The 26,578-nt window shown below is 36.0% G+C and overlaps 1 protein-coding gene across 4 annotated transcripts in view; it reads right to left on the bottom strand.

Annotated features, from left to right (window-relative positions):
• Nucleotides 1–9,542, bottom strand: part of ptc (protein patched) — a 32,038-nt gene extending 22,496 nt beyond the window's left edge. For all 4 annotated transcript variants that reach the window (XM_035879094.2, XM_085658821.1, XM_035879084.2 and 1 more), the window contains exon 1: nt 9,174–9,542. In XM_035879094.2, coding sequence (XP_035734987.1) covers nt 9,174–9,473 — 300 coding nt within the window. In that variant the 5' untranslated portion in view covers nt 9,474–9,542. The remainder of the gene's footprint in view (nt 1–9,173) is intronic.
• Between the last annotated feature and the right edge of the window lie 17,036 nt (nt 9,543–26,578).

The raw sequence follows: 26,578 nt of genomic DNA on the forward strand, positions 1-26,578 counted from the left end.
AGGTCCCCTATACGCCTCCCAACTACTTCCCTATCCTTCCCTTTTATCGTACTCGCAATATGAATGAGAAAGAGAGACGGACAGACAGACAAACAGACAGACAGACAGAGAAAAAAAAAGAGAAAGAGAGAGGAGAGAAGAGAGAGAGAGAGAGAGAGAGAAAACTATAGTTGTATTATATTTATATAATTTATCGACTTCTTTTTTCGTCACTTATTTTTTAGATGAAATTTTTCCGGATGAAGAGAAAAAAGGAAATAAATAAATAAAATAAATAAATAAATATTAAAGCAAATAAGATTACTTTTGAATGAATCGAACGGTATAAAGCTTAGAGAATTGATTGGGTATAAAGAAAATCGAAAGAAGAGTTAAAATGAAAGTAAAAAAAACTAAAATAAAAGATCATAACCGCAGTTGGTGTTGCGGTCTTGTACCAAAGGGGTCTTGCATACTACACGCGACTCCTTGGATAAACGAATAGCTTCTTGCGGTAGGTACGGCTTGAAAGTGTCCGCAAGAAACTCGATCCGACTGGCGCTCTAATCGGCCGAAGAATTTCACGGCGATGTCTATTCGAAAGGAAAACCTTAATTCAAAGATTCCAGTTACGATTCTTCCACGCACGTCAAGTTAACACGAATGATCGTATCCTTACGATCGAGAGATCATTCTCTTTCTTTCTTTCTATCCCCTTCTCCTACCTCTCTCTCTCCCATTCTCCCTCTTCAAATTTTCATTGGAATCTATTAAAACCGTTAGCAACTTACGAAAGGTTTAAAAAGAGAGAAAAAAAAAGAAAACAAAAAAAAGAAGAAGAAAAAGAAAATCTCAAGAAATTTTTTTCATGATTTTTAATTCTATTCTTATAAATTGAAACGATGAAACGAAGAAAAAAAGAAAACGGGGTGAACTAAGGTTTTCCATCTAAAAAAAAAAAAAAAAAAAAAAAAAAAAGAATAAAAAACTATTACCTACTTTTTCTTTCGGAACTATTTGGGCCTAATTTCTTTTCTTAAACTGTAAATAAGTTCCTAAACCAATTGTAATTTTACAATTAAAAAAAAAAAAAAAGAAAAAAGAGAAAGCCTCAAAGTTTTATTAAAAGAGAGAACTTAATTGATATTGAAAGTCACCTAAAGGAAATTTTTGAGCTTCATTTTGTATTTCTTAACAAAACGAAGAGAACAGAGTGTGTGTGTGTGTGTGAGAGAGAGAGAGAGAGAGAGAGAGAGAGAGAGAGAGAGAGAAAGAGAGAGAGAGAGGGAGGGAGGGAGGGGGTGAGGAAAAATGAAAGAAAAAAAAAGGGAAAAGGTCTCGTCTATCATTTTTCTTTTCCACTTCTTTTTTTTTTTTTTTCCTAATAGTCGAGAAAGTTTAATACTATTCTTAGAAATGTAACGGCGACTTGGAAAGGCGGCCACCATGATTGGTTTAGATTTCTAGAAACGCAGAGAAAAATTGGAGAAATCTTCGAAGAGGAAAAGGGAAGAGGGCGGCGACGGCAGTGGCGGAGGTGACGGCTGGCCTCGTGTATCCTTCGTCAAGGATGAAAGGAAACCTTCGACTGGGTGTACCACCTTCCATCAGTTTACTTATTTTGTCGTGCCTTTATAACGCAACTGACGGTGGTCGACAGAGAAATTCTTCTCGAAATTTCGACACGCCCTAATTCTCTCTCTCTCTCTCTCTCTCTCTCTCTCTCTCTCTCTCTCTCTCTCTTTCTCTCTCTCTCTCTCTATCTCTCTCTATCCCTCTCTATTTTTTCCTAATTCATCGCGAGAGAGAGATGGTCCCTTTAAGAAAAACACTTCCAATGTCACATCCTACCACGAAGGAAACGAAAGTTCGAAAAATGTCTGAGAGAGATCAAAGACGGTGACAATTACAAAGAGGTTTTCACCACCGAACCGTTCGAGAAAGTTCTTCCTACTTGAAAATGCGTTTTTCTTTTTTTTTTTTTTTGTTTTTTTTTTCTTTTGTTAGTAAAGTAATCCGAGCAGTGTTTTCCGTTCGAGAATCGTGAGCGAAAAGAATTAACGAAATTTCAAAAAGAGACTATTTCTTTCTATTTTTCTTTTTTTTTTCTAATATCTTTCTTTTTTGTTGTTGTTGTTTGTTCTTTACGAAAAGTAAAGAAAAAAAAAAAGAAAAAGAAAAAAAAACCAGAAAAAAAAGGAAAACCGTTTCTCTCTATTTCACGTCTAAGGATAAAATCAATTTGAAATTCTTTCATATAAAAGAGGAGTTCAGTTAAAAGGGATGAAAGTGCCCAACGTTTATTCTATCTCTTTTCAGTATCATTCTCCCTATGGTATTTTCTCTCTCTTTCTCTCTCTCTCTCTCTATCTCTTTGACTTTATCTCTTTTTCACGTAGTAGGTATTATTAGTGTGTAGGAAGCCTCACACGTCGTGTCGGCGCCCTTTAATCTCGCTCGAGCGGGCGCGTCGCGGCGCAACATGCGTGAATGGTCGTCATTGTATGCGTATAAGTATATGTGTGGTGTGGTATGTGGTATGTGTATGTGTATGCGTGCTCCGAAGTGGTGCTTTTCGACTGTCAGAAAATCAAGGCACGATTATGAAATTACGAATGCACCCGTGGGGAGAACATCAAAAATTTATCTCGATAAAAAGAACTTATAAATTTATATCCACGAATATAAATCTCCTGTCAAGTCTTGTATGAAAAGAAAGAAAAAAAGGAAAAAAGAGAGAGAGAGAGAGAGAGAGAGAGAGAAAAGTCATGAAAAAAATTCAATGTATAAAAGAAGAAAAAGAATAAAATAAGTGAGCATAAAATTGTTACTCAATAATATACAATAATAATAATAATATGTAATAATAATAATATATAATATATAATAATAATAATAATAATAATAATAATAATAATAATAATAATAATAATAATAATAATAATAATAATAAGAAAATATAATAAAAATGAAAATAAAATAATATGTTGTACAATTTAGTATCTCGTGCTTACATGTGTATGTATGCATGTATGTATGTGTGTATATATATATATAAGCATGTATTTATGTATCATGCTACATCATCACGAACACATGGATGGAAATGCAATACGAGTGAGCGGTAAAAGGTCGAGGTCAGTGTCTGAAGCATATCGAATGTAAACAAATTCGAAAATTCCCGCGCCTTTATTCCTCTCTATTGGACAATATCTGCGTAAATATTTCTTTTCTTTTTCTTTTTTAACATATAACAAATTTTTTTCTTTCGTATATCTTACGAATATATTATATTCTATAAGATATTAGCAATAAATAAATCTTAAAAATATTCTTAGTTAATTTATAATATGATTAAATAAAAGCGTTTAATATATAAATATATATGTGTGTGTGTTGTTTTGTATGTAAAAAAAAAAAAAAAAAAAAAAAGTAAATGTTAAACATGAACGATTGATAAGTATGACGAAGTATACAAACTCGCAAATTACATTTTAATGTATCATCGAGTTTGATAAAAACAAAGCAAAAGAGAAAGAGAAAGAAAAAGAGAAGGGAGAAGGAAAGAGAAACAGGGAGATACCAAAGAGTGGCGTGTTTTTGGCTCGGCACGCGTGCACAAGAAAAAGAAAGAAAGAGAAAGAGAAGAAGGGAGGAAGGAAGGAGGGAGAGAGAGAGAGAGAGAGAGAGAGAGAGAGAGAGAGAGAAAGAAAGAGAAGGCCAGTGCCCGTAACTGACTGACTCATCTGCGATGAACGCGAGTCACGAAGCTAAAGAGAAACAGAGAGGAGATGAAAGAAAAAGAGAAAGATATATATATATATATAGAGAGAGAGAGAGAGAGAGAGAAAGAAAAAGAGGGAGAGGGATATAGAGGAATAGAGAAGGAGAGGGAGAAAATACAAAGCTGCGCGGCTTTCTTTCGTGAAACTCTTCTTCGAGGGTGTAGAAAAAAAGTGGAGCATCGACCTCGAATTTGATTCTTTTTCCTCGTTTCTGAAGACAGATCATCGTCTTTCTTTTCCTTTTCTTGTTTTTTCTTTTCCTTTTCTTGGATAAGAAAGAAAAAAAAAAGAAGCGAGGAAAAAAGAAAAATAAGATATATATGAATATATATATATATATATATATATATATATATATATATATTAAAAGACTATTTCCTCGGAGTGACTGTTGGTTACTGGTCCAATAAAGAGATTGTGCAATCGTATATATGTAAAAGCTAATGATTAAAACAGGAGCAAAAATGTTCTGCTCGTTTTAACGAAGAACAAACTTTACTTCGAGGCAATCAAACGTCGATCTCTCTCTCTCTCTCTCTCTCTCTCTCTCTCTCTCTCTCTCTCTCTCTCTCTTTCTGTATGCGTGCGTACGTGTATGTGTGTGTGTGTGTATGTGAGCGCGAGTATGTGGTCGTATACATTAGATATGAAAAAAGAGAGAAAAATCATCTCTATCCTGACTGAGAGAAATGTGTGTACCATCTTTATCGTTTTTCTTCTTCCTTTTCTTTCTTGCCCATTTTTTCCCTTCTTTTCTTTTCTTTTTATTCTTTTTTATTTATTTATTTATTTTTTTTTTTTTCTTTAATTTAATTCAATTTGATTTCATTGCCGTTCCCTTCTCCATTTTTGCTTGCTTCTCGTCTTCGTTTTCCATTTCTTACTCTCTCTCTTTCTCTCTTTTTCTCTCTCTTTCTATCTCTTTTTTCTGTCTCTCTTAGATTCTCACTCTTGTGTACGTGTGTGTGTATGTGTATATGTATATATGTATATATGTATGTACATTCAAACGTACCTAGTAAAAAGGTCTCTGAACGGGGTTAAAGGGCTTTAGAATTTTTTTTTTTCCTCTCAAAACTATTACTTATGAATACATCCATTGATGTCGAATCTCTACTGAGATAGTCATTGCATTACCGGTTTATAGATCATTTCTACGTAGATCGATATTTATTATAACGTTTTCCTTTTCTTTTTATACATCCAATACAATTCAATGTAAATTAATAAATTGACATTAGAAGAATCAAAGATCGTCTTTGATCGAACTACAATGTATTGACAATACAGACGGAAATAGGGAAAAAAAAACGTCGTATAACGAGATAATATATTTTATTGTCATTTGTCAATATAAAAATATTATTAAAAATTTTTAAATGGAATTGCACGGGAGAATATATTTCGTATTTTTCGTTACGTCCCTTTTAAAAAGTAAAGTGGATTGATACGATAAATCGATCAAATAACGTTGATTGCTATTACGTAAAAGAGAGAAGAAAAAATTGAGATTTGATGACGGCGAGTTGATTATTCACGTGGTAAAATGATTTTTATCAGATGCATAGAACTGCGTAATATGCGAATGCATATTAGGGTAGAAACGAAACTGGTTTCATTCGAAGAGTTTCAAACGAAGGTAGTCGAAAAGGGTAGGAAAATAACAGTCCGCCATTCGATAGAAAGAAAGAAAAAAATTTTTAATTGAAATTCTATGAACGAGCTACAAAGTGAATAGGGGTAGATAGCGAGGAGGGATGGCCTGGAGAGATGGGGGGTGTCGATAAGGGACTGAAACGTTTAAGAAGAAAAAAAAAGTAGAAAGTAGAAGAAGGAGAAATGTAGAAACGAGGATTCATTCCATTTAACGATTTCTCCTAGATCCTTATCAATTTCCGATGGAGAAACACGTCTAATCTCGAACTAGGGAATCTCTAGGGAACTACATCGAGATAGGGATAGAACGATGGAGGAGAAAAGAAAAGGATAAAAGATAATCTATAAAAATGTAAAAAAAAGAAAAGGAAAAGAAAAAAAGAAAAAATTAAATCGAATCGAGTGAATCGCATTTCCGCGCGTTAATCGACGAGGTAGAAAAAAAGAAAACAAAAAAACAAAAAAAGAAGAAGAAGAAGAAGAAGAAGAAGAAGAAGAAAGCAAAAGAAAGGGGGGAAAAAGAACGGCGTAAAGTGTTTTCTCACTTTTTATACGAGAGTACGAATGGAATGGTCGGAATAAAGGTCGGATTCGCGCAAACTCGATTAAAGTCCATCGATTCCGGTTCTTCGTTACGCGTTTCATAGTGATTTTTACAAAAAAAAAAAAAAAAAAAAAAAAATTCGAGTAGTTTTGCCGACGATAATTGTCGACAAACGATCGTGCCACGCGATCCTGTTACCGTAAAAAGAAAGATGGATGCGCCTATGTAAATGCGTACATACGTAATTCGCACAATGATAATTGTAAAAATTTTCGTTAGAAAGAATTCGCTTAAAAAAAAAAGGAAAAAAAAAAAAAAAAAGAAAAAAAAAGAAAACGAAACAAAACAAAACAAAACGCAAAAAAGAGGAAGAACTTATCAGAAGACGAAGAAGAAATTAAGGAAAAAAAAAAAAGAAAAAAAAAAAAGAAAACAGATAAACAATTTTAGATGTCTCAATGGTCAGTTTGATAGATTCGTTCTGAAGAGATACGACAGGACCAAAACGGAAGAAGAAGAATGAGAAGAAAAAAAAGAAAGAAGAAAAAAAGAAGAAGAAGAAGAAGAAGAAGAAGAAGAAGAAGAAGTAGTAGAAGACAAAGGTAATAGGACGTCTTCCTTGCTCAAAGAAAATTCCAAGAAAAGTCGAGCGGAGGTGGAGTCCTCCGCTTCAGGGAGGTCCCGAGCATCGTAAAAGACGCTTGTGGGATGAGGTAGTGAGAGAAAGAAAGAAAGAAAGAAAGAAAGAAAGAAAGAAAGAGAGAAAGAGAGAAAGATAGATAGATAGATAGATAGAGAGATACATAGAGAGAGAGAGAGAGAGAGAGAGAGAGAGAGAGAGAGAGAAAGAGAGAGAGAGAGAGAGAAAAGAAGACCCGACTCCTTCGAAAGGCGATACGCTTCGTTCCCTCTTCGCACGCCGCGTACACATTTTCGTCGATCCTTCTCTACACTAGAAAGAGAGAAAGAGAAAGAGAGAGAGAGAGAAAGAGAAAGAGAGAGAGAAGGAGAAAGAGAGAGAGAGAGAGAGAGAGAGAGAGAGAACAGGAAGAATCTCGTGAAAGGATCTAGGAAGAAGAGTAAACAAGGATAAAATACTATCCTTCCAATACTCTATCACTATATATATATATATATATATATATATATATATATACATTATACATTAAGATATTTATATATATTATATATTAAAATATATATATATATATATATATATATCCTAGATATATTTAAAAGAAAAGAAACATCTTATTTTTGCCCATGGACAAGTTCAAACAACATGAATCAGTTGTTTAAATACCGGACAGCAAGTCTAACACGATTCAATCTTCCGCATCGTTCTCTCTCTCTTTCTCTCTCTGTCTCTCACTCTATATATATATATATATATATATATATATCTTTCTCTTTCTTTTACCTCTCTTCTTAGAGAGTCCAATAGCCGCAAACGTCGACAAAACACGGTTGGTTCCCTGGACCACCCGCGTGTGTGAAAGTTTACAGCTAGTCCAGAGTATCTATCTCTCTCTATCTCTCTCTCTCTCCCTCTCTCTCTCACCCTCCCCTCTCTCTCTCTTTGTCTGTCTCTCTCTTGCGGACGCAAACAAGCAAACAGGGCTGCGCGCGCTTTCTATCCACTGTTCTTCGTCCTTTCCTTGTAATATACGTATGTGTATATGTATATATACACCCAACTTCGTTTATTATACTATATACTTGTACTCCTTCTCTCACCTCTCCAAGGAGGCATGGGATGCTGTTCCTGTTCCTTCTGCTCCTTGTTGTTGCTGTTATTGCCGTTGCTTTTGCGCACGGTGAACGATCTCGAAAGGCGTATTCGGTCTTCAAACGGCCCGCTTTAATCGCCGATCCAAGATATCGTAACGCTTCGTGGAAAGGTAACGGCGCCGTTCCGGTAAACGAGCAGATATAATTTGCATCGAATTCATATCGTTATCTTTTCGATTCTTTCTCTCTCTCCCTCTCTCTCTCTCTCTCTCTCTCTCTCTCTCTCTCTCTCTCTCTCTCTCTCTCTCTCTCTCTCTCTTTCGACGTTCAATGACAACACAAATTCGTCCTATTATATATTAACTACAAATATATTTGAAATATGTAAATTCTATTTCATATAGACATCGAAATTTTCCTCTATACTTTTATCTTTATCTTTATCAATATGTCTTTTTCGTATTATCGCGTTAATTATACATCTCTTTGTACGTTGTAATACGCCGTTATCGTCTTTTATTTATGTTTATTTATTTCTTTTTCTACGACACCACTTCGAAAAATAAATAGATAGATAAAGAGAAAAAGAGAAAGAAAGAGAGAGAGAGAGAGAGAAAGAGAGACTATAAATTTATGTCATTTGAAATAATATATGTACATATATTACTACTTCACGTATTTACAATATGTATGTGCATCTGAGATTTCTCATAGATATCGTCCTTTTAAAAAAATAAATAAACGATATTCCTTTAAATGTACGTCAACGAAACGTGTTAAATCCTCAGTTAAATACCTTATACGAGAGAATTTGATCTTCAAGAAATACTGTCGGGATAAAAAAAAAAAAAAAAACAAAAATAAAGAGAGAGAGAGAGAGAGAGAGAGAGAGAGAGGAAGAGAACGTATACTTTGTCGATTACAAACATAGCGATATCTTCCCTAGTGATACGGAAATTACACGACTCGAAGTTAAATACCGGTTACGTGTACGACACACGAGAGCCTTTACTTATTTTTTCTTCTTTTCTGTTTCTCCTTTTTCTTCGTCCTTTTTTTTTCTTGAGTTGAGGACGTGCTTTAAACCGAATTCTTAATAAGTGAACAGAGAGAGAGAGAGAGAGAGAGAGAGAGAGAGAGAGAGAGAGAGAGAGAAAGAGAGAGAAAATAGAGAAATAAAAATAGGGAAAAAATAAAAATTACATGTGACACCCAACTTAATGATTTAACTTAACAACTCGTTTCGTTAATTATTGATAAGAGTTATCGGTAGATAAATTTAAATAAGGAGAAGCATGGAATGATGGAGGAGGAAAATCATAAGGGAAGAGGTAAAGGCGAAAGAGAACGATAACGACAAAACAAAAACAAAATAAAAGAGAGAGAGAGAGAGAGAGAGAGAGAGAGAGAGAGGGAAAGAAAAAAAATGCAAGCAAATAAAAAAAAAAAGGAAAGAGAGAAAGAAATGGCGTCCTAACCTTTTCGAGTTGATCCAAAGCGATGGCGGCATCGGTCCAGCTTGGTCTGACGTATAAATCAGACTCGTGACGTCGTTTGTTACTTTCGGCGATGGCCTTAGCGAAATTATTTTCGCAACGATGAACATTCCCATTTAATGGCGTTGCCAAATTCGTTGTAGTAATAGTCGTCGTCGCCGTCGCCGTCGTCGTCGTCGTCGTCGTCGTAGCCGTGTTCGTCGACGAGGAAGAGGACGACGACGTCTGCAAGACGGAAGGGCGTCCCGCTAGGATCCCTGTTGGGCCGGACGCAGAAACCATGATCCGTCATGCATTCGCCCCGGCACGTCGCTCAGTGTAACTATTTTTAATATCCCCTTCTTCCACGACCACCACCACCACCACCTCCTCCTCCTCCTCCTCCACCTCCTGCTCTTCCTCTTCCCGCCGCCACCACCACCACCGCCACCACCACCCGCCCTCCTCCTCCCGCCGTCCTCCTCCACCTCCACTGTCTCCACGTGTCCTTTTACACGGGGGTGGGAGGGAGGTAGGGATTAAGGGTGGGTGAGTGGGTGGATGGGAGAGAGAGAGGACAAGGATCTCTCTCTCTCTTTTTCTCTCTCTCTCTCTCTCTTTCTCTCTTTTTTAGGGTTCGATTATATCGACGAAACTCTTCCTTTTGGGTGATATCAAAAAATCGCACGAACGTCACAGGACGACGTTAATTAAGTCGATAAAAATCGACGAGTCTTGTTCCCGTTCCGATTGATAAATTCAAATTCCCGCCAAATATGCCAGGAATGTCTGCTTTAACGTATGACGTACACGTGACGTAACACGAGAGAATATATTCTCGCGGTAACACGTGAAAAAGGTAACCTCTTTTAATGGTCAAACGATTTTATATATATATATATATATATATATATATATATATATCACAAAACCGTCGTGAATTAATTGTTCTCACTTTTCTTTTTTCCTTTTTTTTTTCTTCTCTTGACTTTTTCGTATGTATCGTAACTATATTACAATTTTTCTTCTTCTTCGATTTCTTCTTCTTCTTCCTTCTTCTTTATAATAATAATAATAATAATAATAATAATAATAATAATAATAATGATAATAATAATAATAACTATTATTATTATTATTATTATTCTCTTATGCACTAATAAAAAAAAGTTTGCACTCTGTTGAACTAAACACAACTGTAATTGCACCGTTTTTACACGAAATCAAACTGGAACCCGTCGAGGATAAAATGCGAAATAAAGAAAACGAAGAATGAATGAAAGAATGACTGACTGACTGCCTTACTGACTGACTGACTGACTGACTGACTGACTGACTGACTGACTGACTGACTGACTGGCTGAATGAATGAATGTGAATGGATGAGTGAATGAAAGGGGGAAAGGAAGGAAGAAATAAATAAAAAAAGAAAAGAAAAAGAAAAAAAAGAAAAGAAAAAACAAAACAAAAAAAAATAAGGTAACTTGGGGAAAACACGAGTTAACGAGGAAGAAAACAACAAAGTTGGCGCGCGTCAAGCGTGCGTAGTAAACTAGACGTCGTCGTCGTCGTCGTTGTCGTCGTCTTACGCGAAGAAGAACGAAAGAGAAAGAGCGCGCGCGCTCCCGCTTATAGATTAGCTGCTCGTACCGCTGCTCGAGCGTAAATACGAACCTGCACCACTCTTTTCTTCCTCCCTTCCACTGCGACCGACTTGTGCACAAGACCCCCCCCAACCCTCTACTACCTCTTCTTTACGCTAACCCTTCTCCTTCTTCCTCTTCTTTTCTCACTCTCCCTCTCTCTCTCTTTCTCCCTCCCACTCTTTCTCTCTCTCTCTCTCCCTCCCTCTTTCTCTCACTCTGTCTCCCTCTATCACCCTCTATCTGTCTCTTACTATCTCACTCTCACTCTCTCGTATTACTCCTTCTTCTCGATTCACACCGACACGAGCCGCGCGGCACACACGCGAGGACTGTTTTGAAATATCGCGCGACCACCGTGAAGCTATCCGCGGCTCGTTTTCGCGCGAAACTTGTAGGGTGCGCGCGCGCGCGCGCACACGCGGACGCACTCGTTCTCGTTCTCGCTCTCTTTCTTTCTTTCTTTCTTTCTCTCTCTCTCTCTCTCTCTCTTTTTCTCGAGGAGAGAGAGAGAGAGATAGATAGAAAGAGAGAGAGAGGGAGAGAAAGAGAATGTGCAAGAGAGAGAGAGAGAGAGAAGTGGGGTGGAGGGGAGGAGAAAACACGTGCTTTTCACGTAGCTTACCATATAACGAGTTCCATTTATTCTTTATGGTATATTCTCGACAATATTCGTAAAAATGTTTTATTCTCATTCAACGAACATCCGGTTCACGCACGTAGGCGTAAGTATCGTCTTAAAGGAGAAGCAGGGGCACACGCGTGTGTCGTCAACGCCAGACGAAGAAAGAAGAAGAAGAAGAAGACCGAGAGTGTTCCACGGTCCAGCGACGAACACACTGTGTCTTTCTCTCTCTCTCTCTCTCTCTCTTTTTCTCTCTTTCTGTCTGTGTCTCTCTCTCTCTATCTACCAGCGAGTTATCACGTTTTCCCTTTTCTTCCTTCTTCTTCTTCCCCCTCTCCAACGATCCTTCCTCTTCTTCTTCTTTCTTTCTTTCTTTTGATGCTCTTCGTTGCTGTCTTCTCGCTGCCAACTTCGTAATATTCTTCCTCGCGTATCTTATTATCTTCGTCGTCCTCGTCGCCGTCTTTATTATCGGACACCGGCGTACGCGACCGCCGCTTAGAGCAGTCTAAGTCCGTACTAAACGAAACGCGCTGCCACATTTCTTTCCTGGCCTGCGCCGGCCATAGTTGACGGGCCCTCCCCACTCCAGCGCCACAGCGTGATCAGACCGCGCGAATACACAGGACCGTACGTAGTTCCATCGAGTACCCGACATACACTCTATACTAATCCGTACTTAATGGGAACTTTCATCGAGTCCCTTTAAATTTTACACATTGTAAACAATTTTTGAAAAAAATTTTTGTACTCACATCGTCGATGTAAAGGATAATGCCGGGATTACTTAACTTTACGCATTTGTAATTGAAACTAATCGATTAAAACTCATTCTCCTAAGAATCTGATATTACATTTAAAAAAATTACCGTGTAAATAAAGTACGAATGTCTTTTCGTTAAAACCTATTTACGCGTTGCATTAATTCGCTTTAAATAATATAATATGTATATATGTATATATATATATATATAAATACGTATATAATAAGTAATGTATATACAATACTTTTGCGACTTGATACACGGGGACTCGATACGCGAGTGACCGACCGAATGACATCAGAGCCGAGTATAACCGAAAATGGCCGAAGTTGTACTAAGTCGCACGGGATTGGTCGGTACGAGTGGCGTTCTCCGTTGCTAGGATACGCCGAATGCGCCGTGCGATCAGCCGAGGGGAGCACGACGCTGGACCACACACGCGGTACCATTTTCCCTCGAGCAATAACATTACCCACACAGAGACGCGCCTCCTTACGCGACACGCACGAGGGCGCGGGGATCGCTTCGTTCTTCTCGTCTCTCTCTCTCTCTTTCTCTCTCTCTCTTTCTCACCCATACTTCGTCTCTTTCCTTCTTGCTCGCATCTTTTCCTATTCTCCTCTCGTTCTTTCTACCCTCTTCGTCGTTCTCTTCCACCACATCGTTCTGAAAGCTTTATATACGCACCGCGTTTCACGTATCCTAGAATGAGGAAGATAGAGATAGAAAGGGTTAGGAACAGGATCCAAGAGAGAGGGAAAGAAAGATAGAGAGAGAGAGCGAGAGAGAGAGAGAGAAAGAGAAAGATAGTCCACTAATTCATCGGACCTTAACAAGAACCTGGTCGAAATATTTTAATCAAGATCATCTACCGGAAATGAAACGATTCCTAAAGGCAATGCCACGATGTCATTTTTGTTTTCGTGATTGGTTGTAACAACAGGTATGAATATTTAATAATAGAAAAAAAATTTTCGAAGCTTAACTTTTCGATCATAGATTTCTTATTGACATTTTTTTTTTCTTCCTTCTCACCATTTCTCTATTTTCTCTTAATTAATTTCACCTACTCTTTCCCCCTCTTTCTCTCTCTCTCTCTCTTTCTCTCTTTCTTTCTAATCCTTTCATCCCACTCCTTACATAAGTTCGTTCTGTTGTGGTTAAAAGTGATCGCGTGCTCTTGCGGTACACCTCAAATACTTTTTGTTGAGCAATCAATCGCGTTATATTTTTCGCGAATACGCTTAAAGGTTGTCGGAATTGTTTATTTATCGATTTAACGATATTTTCGAACGAGACGAATTCTTTTTTCTTTTTTCCTTTTTTGTTTTTTTTTTTTTTCTTTGTTATTATTCGGTTCGAGAGGAAAAAAAGAAAAGGACAAAGAACAAGGCTAAAAATAAAATAGAAAGAACAATGCACTTTGAAAAGAGGTTAGAAAGGAAAACGGAGAAGGAGATAGAGGGAGATAGAGGGAGTTGGCAGATCGGAAGAAGTTAACGCACGTACCTGTGTAATGTACGTATGTATTCATGTATGTATGTAATCATGTATATATGTATATATGTATATATGTATGTATGTATGTATGTAAGTACGAACACGCGACCACCCACGGTGACAACGAGCCAAGCACCGGGTTCGGCAAACAGCAGATAATTTTGCACTCCGAGCGCGCGTATCGTCGATACACGCTCGCGGCATTTTTCGTTTTAAGCCGAAGCAGTGAATCGCGAAAGCTTGAATGATAGATGAAAGAAGGTAAGAGAAAGAGAGAATGACAATGGACGCGGGGAGTTTGTGGTAAGGCGGAGGTGAGAGTAAAGGGAATGAAATGAAGGATACAAAACGGATTCCGATTACGAAAATATGCGATAACGCGAGAATAAATGTGTCCGGTATCGATCGATTAAAGAAATGTATCAATCGGTATAATTTCAAATTATGAAATTTCGTTCCAACAAATAATTCTATTTTCTTTCGATCTCTCTTCTATTTTTTTTTCTTGTTTTTCTTTTTTTGTTCTTTTTTTCTTTTTTTTTTGATTTTGTTTTTTCTTTTACTTTTCTTTTCTTCCCTCTTATTTCTGTTTTTTTTTCTTTTCTTTTCTTTTCGTTCGATATTGTCGTTGACATGTTTCTTACATTTTATTGATAATTAATTAAACGCAGGATACATAGCCAGTAATTATAATAATAATAATAATAATAATAATAATAATAATAATAATAATAATAATAATAATAATAATAATAATAATAACAATAATAATAATAATAATAATAATAATAATAATAATAATAATAATAATAATAATAATAATAATAATAATAATAATAGTAATAATAGTAATAATAATCGTACAAAGTTGCATGTATGGATAATTGAGATCTTACCGGTATACCGGTATAAATCCACCGATAAAATCCAATATTACGTGATAATTTTTCAGTCTCCTCGGTATAAGATAAAAGAATGAAAGAGAGAAAGGGACAGGATGATGGAAACATTCGTTGATACCGCGTGGTCTACCTTTGATCCACCCTAAGACGGCTCTTCTTCTCTTGCACCGGGCACAGGCGGATCGCCGACGAGGCACCGTGTGGAGCGACCGTTAATAATTTTTACGACACTCTTAACTCGCCACCCGGTATTAAGCGGTCCACCAGAGAAGACGGCCTTTTGATCTTTGCCGACGCGGTATCGACTTAATGAGTGCGAGAGGGAGATAGCGGGTGAGTCAGCGCGGACTGCGGGGGCACATGGGAGCGTAATGGCAGCGCGGTAGGGGGTGAGTTGAGGTAAGGAGGAAGAGAAAGATCAGTAGGAGAAATCTCCCCACCCTCTCACCCTTTTTCCCCCGTGTAACTCTTTTTCTACGCTAACTCTGCAGCCTGGATAGTTGCCTGTTTTCAGGCGCACTGATATCCAAGTGATTACATTTTTTTATAACTTTTATCTTCTTCGTTTCTTTTTTCTTTTTTATCCCTAATCCAACAAGTTCTTTCACATGCAGATTTTCTTTCTAATATATATATATATATGTATATATATATATATATATATATGTATATACATATCATTATGTTTATTTATTTATTACGATTTATTTATTTGCACATACTTTCTCTTTTTCCTGTTTTTTTTACACGTCACCATTTTATCGCACTTATGAACGTATTTAAATTTTTAACATCATACGAACGAATGCACGCACGCACGCACGCACACACATATCGATGGAATGTCGAACGATTAGTTTGATATAAATAAGAGGAATATATGTACGTGAGATAAGTGAATACATATCGTAATGGGTGAAAATATTACGTATGTATATACTCGTTGTTGGTTATAAAATATTATCGTACTTAGGGCTCGAACAATTATCTACTCTTTGCGTGCTCTTTAATGCGTGTATTATAGTAAGACAAGAGGTATATACATTCTTTCGCTCGGAGCTAAATATTAAAACCGTAAGACGTTTCAAATTGGCGACACGACGTAGAGTCTGACACAGGAGGTATACTAGTAAGAGATATGAGGATTGGGGAGTAGAGAAAAGTTGGATCATGCTTAAGCCTCGGGGGTAACTCAACGAAGAATATAAGTATAACCAGAGTTGTTGTTGTTCAGCGTTTCCTTTTTGCAAACTGCCCACACGACTGAATATCCAGCCCACGTCTAACAAGAAAATACCTATATTCTAACACGTATACAGATACAGATATAAACAAGCACGGGCGCGCGTGCATATACAGACACAGATGCACGCGTAATGGAGCTAGAGAGTCCGTCTTTCCAGGACTTGAGCTGTAGAGCAGAAGAGAAAGAAAAACAAAAAAGAAAAAAAGAGAAAAAAAAGAAAAGAAGAAGAAAAAAGAAAAAAGAAAGAGAGAGGAAAAAGAAGAAGAAGAAGAAGAAGAAGAAGAAGAAGAAGAAGATGAAATCGAAGTCGAAGTCGACTACTTCCTTACGCAAAATGACGCGATGCGGCACGTTCGTTCATTCGTTCATTCGTTCGTTCCTACGTTCTTTCGTTCGTTTGCTTGTATCGGGGCTGCGTTCAACGGTGCGTGCACACGAGAGACGCGAGAGATGCTATCGACCACCAGGATGGCTCTCGGGACTTCTCTTGGGACCACCCATCGGCAAAATAATAAACACGGAATGCGGCATACATGTCCGTCCATCCGTCCGTCCGTCCATCCGTCCATCCATCCGTCCGTTCATCCGTCCATCCAACCGTTTGTCTCTATTTCGCAGATACGATCGAAGCAAGGAGACCCTTCTTCCTCTTCTTCAGCAACTTTTTCTTCATCTTTTTCTTCATCTTATACTTATTCTTATTCTTTTGTTTCTTCTTAATCATCGTCATCTTCTTTTTCTTCTTCTTCTTCTACTACTACTACTACTACTACTACTACTACTAGAAGATGAAAAAAAAAAGAAAAGGAGAAGGAAATAATGAATTACATTAATGTAATATTTCTGAAACGCAATATCGAAGAATCAACGGAGATATATCATATGTGATCGTACATTCTTAATGTTAATAATATTAAAACGATATGATCATCCTTATCAGCTTTTATTATCGTAGGGATTATTATAACGAGAATTATTCGAGATTTAAATATAGTTTTGTAGGAGAATGATTTTGATTTATCCGTTAGCTCGCGTGATTAGTGGATTCTTGTTTCCGAAGTAGAGTCTCCCGTATTCGGGTTGGTAACGCCCACGGTGCTGTATTAATCCGAGGCTAACGCAATATATCGTAAAACGTACGACACGAGTTAAGATAAGTATTAAAGTTGCCAGTACGTTCCATGCGATCTATCGCGATCTATCCTTCCGCGATAGATCTTGACGCGTACACCCACGCGTGTAAGAAGAAATGACACGATTCGACCGAGCCCGAATTTCTCTTTTCTAGTTATTTCAAAACACGTTTCGTGCTATTGTGCAGGATCAATGTATTGCACCGATAAGAATCTATGGATGGTAGATCATACGTCAATCGGAATTGACATATTTGATTATCTTCAGATTATTCCCTATCGTTGTTTATGATATTTCTTCGAAGTATGAAAGAATTAAGATAAGAAGAAGGGAAAAGGAAAATAATATAATTTAATTGGATAAATAAACTTTCCATCTTGTCATTCAGGCTATTCGCAAACGTTGATATACGTACGTATCTCTAATCATTTCGACGAATAGTATTAGATAAATACTACCTACTGTAATATGTATACGCATACATACATACATACATACATACATACGTACGTACGTTTATATAAATTTTCATAAGTTCTTCGTACGTGAGATATCGGAGCTGTGCGCGATCCGATATCATAAGAAGGTTGAGAGACAGAGAGAAAGAGAAAGAGATGATCATGTCGTTAACGGGACATGTATTTTCCCGTCATAGATCATTAATTTTAAAAAGAATCTTGAAGTTGGAGTTGGACGAGAACCTACGCACGTTAGGATACGTGGTAGGGTTAGTTTAACCGAGTGGATGGTAGAAAAGAGAAGGACGAGGAATAAGAGAAGGATGAGGAGGAGGAAAGGGAGGAAGAAGGAGGAGGAGGAGGAGAAAAGGGGATCGGACTTACTAATTGCGACGACGTCGGTGGTCTCGAGAAGGCACCGCGGGCCATAATGAAAAGCAATATGGCCAACTCCGCGTACCGGCCAGTCCAGGGGCGCTGATTTTACATCGGTAAATGTCCCGAATCCGGATCGTAAATCCGTGGAGAACGAATCGCGATAGCCTGCGAGCATCGGAGGAAGCATCCATCGCTTCCTTTGCCGCACGACAGCAAACTAACGTTGCCCGAACCTTATTAGGGACCCGTTCCGGAAAACTTACCACCGAGATACCATTTAATTATTTATATTAATCACACTACCGAGTTACGTATATTATGATATTATATCTTAGATTTATAAAAGAAAACAAAATATTCCGTCGTTCGCGATAACATTAATATATTTGCCATTTTCAAGATAATAATATTTTCTATTGGCGTTTATTAAGAATGCCAATTTCTTTCTTATCGTCAATCATCCTTTTATTTTATTTTTTATTTATTATTTGTTTTTTCTTTTTTTATTTTTTTGTTGTTTTTTTTTTTTTTATTTTGTTTTTGTCTTTACGACATACATAAATCTATTTTTATTTCTTTTTCTTTCTTTCTTTCTTTCTTATTTCTTTTTTCCACCTCTTGCAATTTTCTTTTCCCGTTAAATATATTAAATTCTGCATAAATTCTACAGATCAATTATTAACAAAGACATTGTCAATCGATTTTTATCATTAATTTTTTTCCTCTTCGACGATGTACGAATTGATATTTCTTTTCTCTTTTCTTTTTTTTTTTTTTTTTTTTTTCTTTCTCGTTAAATATCTATCATTAATATTTGTCGAATTATAACATTGAGATGCGCTACAAGATATTTTCGGCGATATTTAATAAACAAAATTATATTTTCAGATATCGATAGGATTCGTAAGAATTGTTAATAGATGAGAATTAAATATTGTAAAAAAAAAAAAAAATAAAAAGAAAAAAAAAAACAAAAAGAAACGAAAGGAAGAAGAATATCGATCTTTCTCCTATTCGTTTGGAATAATATTAAAAATTTTTCTCATTCTCTTTCTTTAACGTTTAACGAGCAAAACCTTCGTTACGGATCGAGTAACATAAAGCGGAGGTGTTCAAGAAGCATTGTGTCCCTTCTTCGTAGTCTCTTTTTCCGTTGTACGTCGAGAGATGAAGAAAGTCAGTAAATTTCCGTAGGCACTAGCGGCACTACCTGCTGCTAGTTCGTGCGCTCTGTTTGCGTAGGACGAGGACCACCCAGGTAGTCACCAACGCCTCTGTGCCTTTCCTACGCGACGTGGAATTGACTTAGCTGAATCCCCGTGAGACGATGATGCTGAACTCAGGATGAAAAAGATGAGAAGGAGAAGGAGAAGGAGACGGAGAAAGAGAAAGAGAAGAAGGTGAAATAGGAGGAAGAGGAAGAGGAGGAGGAGGAGGAGGAGGTGTGGCAGAACTGCTCGAAGGACGAGGATGAAAGGCAAAAGGAGAAAGGGAGAAAGAGAGAGAGAGAGAGAGATAGTGCGTTGGTCGTACGCAACGAAAGCCTTTAACCCGAGCCTATCCAACGCGTTATTTTTCATCCCATTGTCCGTCGACAGGATCGCGACTCCCCACGACGAAGGATCCTCAATAAGTCCTCAATGAGAGATAGGAGATATCCTAGTTTTGCAAGGAATTTCCTAAAATCTCAAACATCATGATTTTTTTTTTTTCTTTCTTCGTACGCGAGTGAGAAACAGAGAAAAGAGAGAAAGAGAGAGATCTTAATGACGCTTTTTTGCATTACTCACTTGTTATTGTTAAATTAAATAAAAGCATTGAGGAAGGGAGAAAAAAAATATTTTCTCTTTTGATTTTTTTTTTTTTTTTTTTTTATTAAAAAAAAGGTCGAAGAAAATACTTTTTCTCTTTTCTTCTTTTTTTGAATTAAAAGTGAAAGAGAGAAAGAAAGAGAGAGAGAGAGAGAGAGAGAAGAAAAAAAAGAAGAGAAAAAGAAACAACACGATCGTATCTTCGTAAAGTGGGAAAAAATAAATAAACATTTTTACCGAGGCCATTTAAGAGGCCATTTAAGAAACGCGAGGTAATATTAAAAAAAAAAAAAGAAAAAAAAAACAAATAAATAAAAAAAAAAGAAAAAAAAAGGGAAGGGAGAGAGGGGAAAGAAAAAAGAAAAATACAAGAAGAAGAAGAAGAAGACGAGAAAAGAAAGGTAAAGAACAAAGAAAAAAGAAGGAAAAAAAAAGGAAAAGAAGAAGAAGAAAGAGGAGAAAAGCCAAGGATGTAAAGTCTTCGTAAAGGAAGGAAGAAAAAAAAAATACACCCTGACCTCCCCCCCCCTCAAAAAAAAAAGAAAAAAAAATTAAAATATAAAAGATAAAAGATAAAGGGAAAAATAAAAAAAAAACGAAAAAAAAAAGAAAAATTGAAAAGTGATAAAATATATTGGATTTGTATATAATACAATGAGTACGTAAGTACGTACATATGTAGATACATAATACATGCGTATATATATATATATATATATATATGTATATGTAAGTTGGGACGTTAATCGACGGAGTCGAGGAGAACGCCAGAAGGTCAATCGAAAGGAATGAAGGAAATCGGTGGGTGCGCGCGAGCGCAAAGAGAGTCAGTGTGCCGCGTTAGTTTTGGTGGGGCCGCGCACGCTCGCGCAAGTATCTCGCTTGCGCACGCTCGCGATTCCTGGCGTGAAGGGGTTAAGGAAGGGTAAGAGTATCGAGTTAAGGTAAAGTGCGAAGTGGAGACGGCCCCTTATAATAGCGCGGCGCGTTGGGTGGTCCCCTTGGACTCGCTGTGGGTGGTCCCTCGAAAGCACAGACACTCACATATACATATACATGTGCACGCATATATACACTCATTCACTCACGAACATAAACATATACGCACAACCTCGGATATTAAACGGAGCCACGCGTAACGTGGGCGTGCGTGTGCGCGCGTGTGTGTATGCGTATGTACGTACGTACGTACGTCGGTTCTTTCGACGTAAATAGGCCCCCGTTTCGACGCTATATATCATTTTATTTAACACCGTAACAACAACAATCCATAATATCTAAACAAGATATTATGCAATTTGATAAATCCTAAATCCTTATCTTTTATTTATTTATTTTTCTTTTGATTTACTTTTCTTTTTTCTCTTTTTTGTTTTTTTGTTTTTTTTTCTTTTTATTTTTCTATTTTGTTCTTTTATTTTCTTTTTTCTTTTCTTTTCTTTTCTTTTCTTTTCTTTTCTTTTCTTTTTTTTTCTCTTTCTCTCTCTCTCTCTCTCTTTTTAATCCTCTCGTCAGTTTTCAAAGAAATATATTTGAAATTTCAACCTACGCTATCTATGGGATTATCGATGTTATCTGTAGTATGAAAAATGATGTATGCTTATTGAGATGTTCTCTATACATATATATTATGTATAGATAAGAGATATATTTGATTGTTTTGTAAATGTACAAAAAAGAATGGCATATATATTTTGTCTTTCTTTCTTTCTTCCATTTATTTCATTTATTTATTCGTGTTAACAAAATATGAATTCTATCGATCAAACGTACAGGTATGAATAATTGTCATCTCAAAAATATGTACTCATTTCCCTTGTCATTGAATTTTTACAACGAATCATATATGCATTCACGCATCCTACATATATATATATATATATATATATGGAATAATATATTACAAAAAAATATTAGATCGTTTGACAAAATACGAAATGAATTATTGAACGAATCGTTCGTAAAATTTAGTTAGTTGTAGTTTCTTTTTTATCTTTCCCTTTTCTTCTTTCTTTTTTTATTTTTTTTTTTGTCTTTTTCTTTTTTTTTTGTCTTTTTTTTTTCATCGAAATAAGGTAGCCCGGAATTTGGGCTGTAGGAAGAAGAAATAGTAGAAGAAGAAGATGAAGAAGAAGAAGAAGAAGAAGAAGAAGGAGAGGGAGAAGGAGAAGAAGAAGAAGGGAAAGGTGGTGGAGGAGAAGAAGAAGGAGAAGGAGAGGAGAAGTGGAGAAGTCTCAACGTGGGTGGTCCAAGAGAGATTTGCCTTCCGCTAAATATCGCCTTTGCGCCCTCAACGTGGGTGGCCTCCTCTCTTTGCTGCTGGTAGAAAAGGAGAGAGGCCTTCTCTCCCCTCTCACTTACTCACTCTCTCTTTCTCTTTCTCTCTCTCTATCTCTCTCTCTCTCTCTCTCTCTCTCTCTCTCTCTCTCTCTCTCTCTCTCTCTCTCTCTCTCTCTCTGTCTTTATCTTTTTCTGTCACTCTTTTTCTCTCACTCACTGTCCATCTCTTTCTCTCTCTCTCTCTCTCTCTCTCTCTCTCACTCACTCTCTCTCTTTCTCTTCGCCCTTTCGACAAAGCGTACTACCCTCTTGTCTTTTCCGTCCTCCTTCCACAAAGACGATACTCTTTATGCGCGCGTATCCTCCACTTATCGTGCACGTAAACTTTGTTCACATCGCCATGTTGTACGGCAAACAAGCGTCTTCGTTTCCGACAAGATAGAAAGAGGAAGAAGTTAAAGAGGGAGTCCCCATATAACTCTTTTCTCACCTCAAGTATGTATATTATTTACATTTTTAATGTAAACATAATGGGGCGGGGATTGAGATGGTGAGCTGAGGAAAGAAGGTAGGAAGAAAGAGAGAGTGAATGAGAGTAAGAGAGAGAGAGAGAGAAAGAAAATTTATTCACTTTATAAATGCGACGATTAAATTATTCTTTATATTTCAATGTGAATGTATTTCTCTTGCATTGTTTATTAAAACGTATTATAGAAAAATATTATTTTCAATTGGAAGAAGAAAAAAAAAGAAATATACTTATATTTATAATTATATAATTATTTATATGTAATACGAATAATAATTTTTCAAGTAATCCATTAATTTATATTTATTACACATGTATTTTCACTTTCTCTCTCTCTCTTTCTCTCTCTCTCTCTTTCTCTAACTAACTATCTATCTCTTACTCATTCTACATATACTTTAAAATAGTAATATTAGAAGACAAGAAATTTTCTCTTCTAGGTGTTCGAGTCTCGTGCTCGTTGAAGATCGTTGAACCAAAGAGAAGGGATGCGGGATAGATCGTGATGACTACAAGGAGAAAGCGAGCGAAAGAGAGAGAGAGAGAGAGAATGCGTGTGTGTGTGTGTTTATATGAGAGAAAGAGAGAGAAAAAGAGAGAGAAAGGGCGACACGACGCGTGTGGTCCAGGCCGATGGTAGACGACGAGCAAGACGGGACCTGGACGACGACAGCATCTTATCCGAGAGGTACGGATCGATTGATCAATGGCGAAATCGATGCCTTCTTGGTTCGAGACTGATCGAGTCCTCTCAGGTGGGTACGCTCGGGCGCACAAGTATTTTTCACCCTACAACGAAGAACTAAAATACCCAACTCGAGTAAAAATCTCGAGGGATCTCGGGGGAGAGATCGTCAAATTTTCGATGGAATAGATCGATCGAATTGCTTGATCTAAAGAAAGAAAGAAGAAACTCAAAAAAAGCAAAGAGAGAGAGAGAGAGAGAGAAAAGGCTAGGTTTCTTTTCTTTTCTTATTTTAATTTATCTCTCTTATATTTACTTCTTATTTTTATCTTAATATTTTGTTATTCTTTTTTTTTTGTTTTTTTCTTTTTTTTTTCTATACTTTTCTCTACTTTCCCATCATCCGAGGATTCGATCTATTAACGAACGGATTTCGTATGAATCAATGATCGATGATCGATGAATATCGATAGAGGAATAAGAAGGACGCGTATAGATAAGAATTGAATTTATGTCTTTAAGACCTGGCGACATCTGCCGTCGGATTCGACAAGCTAATTACACTAGCGTCTAATTGAAAATCCTTGCGTTATCGATAACCTTACGTGCGATATTGTAGGATAGAGAAACAAAAAAAAAAAAAAAGAAAAAGAAAAAATAAAAGAAGAAAAAACAGGAAGAGAATAAAAATTAAAAAAAGGAGTGGTGGGAGTGGGAGGAGAGAAAGTAGTTATGGTAATAATAATAAAAAAGAAAAGAAAAAATAAAATAAAATAAAATAAAATAAAAAAAAAAAAAAAAAGAAATATATATATAGAAAGAGATACTATTATTTGGCAGGAAGCGTAGAATACACGTGAGGAATAAATACGGAAGGAAAAAGAGAAAGAGAAAGAGAGGGGATAGAGAGTGGGTCCGGCACGGTCTAATGCTAATGCAGCTACCATTAGCAAGTAGTGAATCGAATGTAAAGTCGGACATAAGGTGGGACCACACAGGTCGTCGAGGGAGGTTTATACGGGGCCAGCAGATGCAGTGCCCCATAAACAGCGGGGCAGGACCACCCAACGTGCTTGTTCCTTCGTTTCGTTCCTTCGTCTGTTTCCTTCATAACCACGATAGCCTGCCCCTCCCCCACCCCCCTTCTCTTTCCTGTATCTGTGAAAGGGTATAATACGAGGAACGAGTATGCGTGTCTCCTCTCTGTATTCGCATGTATTCCTACACATTATATATATATATATATATATATATATATATATATATATATTTATATACCTAGATATTATATATATACTCTACTATATATAATATATATAGTAAAGTATATATATAATAATATACAATATTCTACTCTACTACATATATATATATATATATATGTATGTATGTATGGACGTACATAAATGTATGTTTATTGTCGATTTGATATCATGGATGCTGTTCGTATATAATAATCACATAATGACAGTGATACTCACTTATCTATAAGTGGAAATTCTCTTTTTATTTATTACTTCAATCGTGAAACGTATAAATAATTATAAAGCGAAAATTTATAGCAATCTATTTGTTCATTTCGATAACACGTAATTTAACGCGTACAACAACATGTTATATATTTTATCAAATATGCAATTACATTTAATCGTTTGTCGTCAATAAAAGTATTATCTATGCGTCAGACAAATGATGTCACACATATGATGCATTTTAGCAAAAAAAGTCGATAAAAACATTTCGTCTATTTAATATCACTTTGAATAATTCAATTGTTAAAAAGAATATAATCTCAAAAGAAATTCTAATGCCGTCTACCTGTCTATTATCATCATCATCATCATCATCATCATCATCATCATCATCATCATCATCATCATCATCATCATTATTATTAATATTAATATTATTATTATACTTTTTATCAGTTATGACTAATAATCTTTAACCCATCTCAAATTATTTCTAATAAAGTACAAGTAAATTCGATTAGGGGAGGATGAAAAGGAATAGATCTATTAGAACTCGTCAAATCGTTTTTATTTGATTTAAGATTTCGTTAAAAAAAAAAAAAAAAATATAAAAAAATAAAAAAATAAAAGAAGAAAAGAAAAAAGAAAAGAAGAAAGAAAAAATACTCGTATAATTCTACTCGGGTTAATTTCTCTTCTATACGTCATTATTCTCGCTTAAGGGACAATAAAAAGAAATCCGTAGAACGAATTTCTCTTTCGTTTTTTATTCTTTTTTTTTTCTTTCTTTCTTTCTTTCTTTACGACTTTTATATACCTACGACACGCCATTCAAACAACATAGTTTCGGAACTTGGAAGCAATGAACAGGGCATTCCTGTCCTCTTCAAGGACAAAGACAAGGCATACTCGAGCTCTTCGATTTCTAAGAAGCTACGAAAAGATCGTTCCTAACATTTGACCACCCACGTTAGTCTTGGCGTTTCATCTTCCATGATCTACGGGTATCCGGGCCGAGGGGAGGGTGTGGATATGTGTGGGGAGATATCGTTTCTAACTCTAAACTAATTTCTAAATTCTCGTCTATGTTGGAGAAACAAAATGAAAATAGGACGAAGTATTTTAACGAAACGTATATATGTAATCGTTTGATAAATGTATTTTCGGAATAAAAATTTAATTATCCGAAAGTTATCTAATGACGTTTTAAAGTATTTTCACGAATAACGTAAGATGTGGAAATCTAATCGATTGAAAAATTTAAAATAACGAGAATAATTAAGAGAACAATTTTAATTTAATTATTAAAATTAAAAGATAATTCTTAAGTTCTTACCTAATCGGCGAAAAAAAAAAATAAGAAAAAAGACACGTATATATGTATTACGTATTTAAATATATATAATTGTCTTGATATAATAAAATATAGAAGAATATAATATCTCTCGTGAATTAGAAATATAACTAACGATGGTCTAATGACGTTACAACAAATTTCCACGAAGAATGGAAAATAGAATAATAATCGATCGAAGGTGAAAATAAATATTAAGATAGAGAGTGAAGTTATATATATATATATATATATATATATATATATTACTTGGTTGTATTGTTAGATGACAAGGCAAAAGAATCAAATAGCATTAGGTCGTCGGGTCGTTTGCGAGTCCAGTTATGAATCATGAACTTGTTTTGCCTTCTTCATACGTTCTTGCGCAACGTTATTTTCATTGTCATTGATTTTCTTGCCTATAGTAAATCCCCAACGTCTTTATCCAGCTCTAAGTATATACGTATGTACATATATATGTACGTATGTATGTATATGTAGATATAAGTATGTGACAAAGTCTAATAAACATCATGAATACTAACCAAGGATTCGTTTCTCGTCCTTCGAAATTTTTTTCTTTGTTTTTTTTTTTTTATATATATATATAAATATCTCTCTCTCTCTCCTTTCCTTTCCTTTCCTTTC

Source organism: Vespa mandarinia, chromosome 8 (genome assembly GCF_050613455.1).
Source record: "Vespa mandarinia isolate Hongniang chromosome 8, ASM5061345v1, whole genome shotgun sequence".
In the NCBI taxonomy this organism is placed as follows: Eukaryota; Metazoa; Arthropoda; class Insecta; order Hymenoptera; family Vespidae; genus Vespa; species Vespa mandarinia.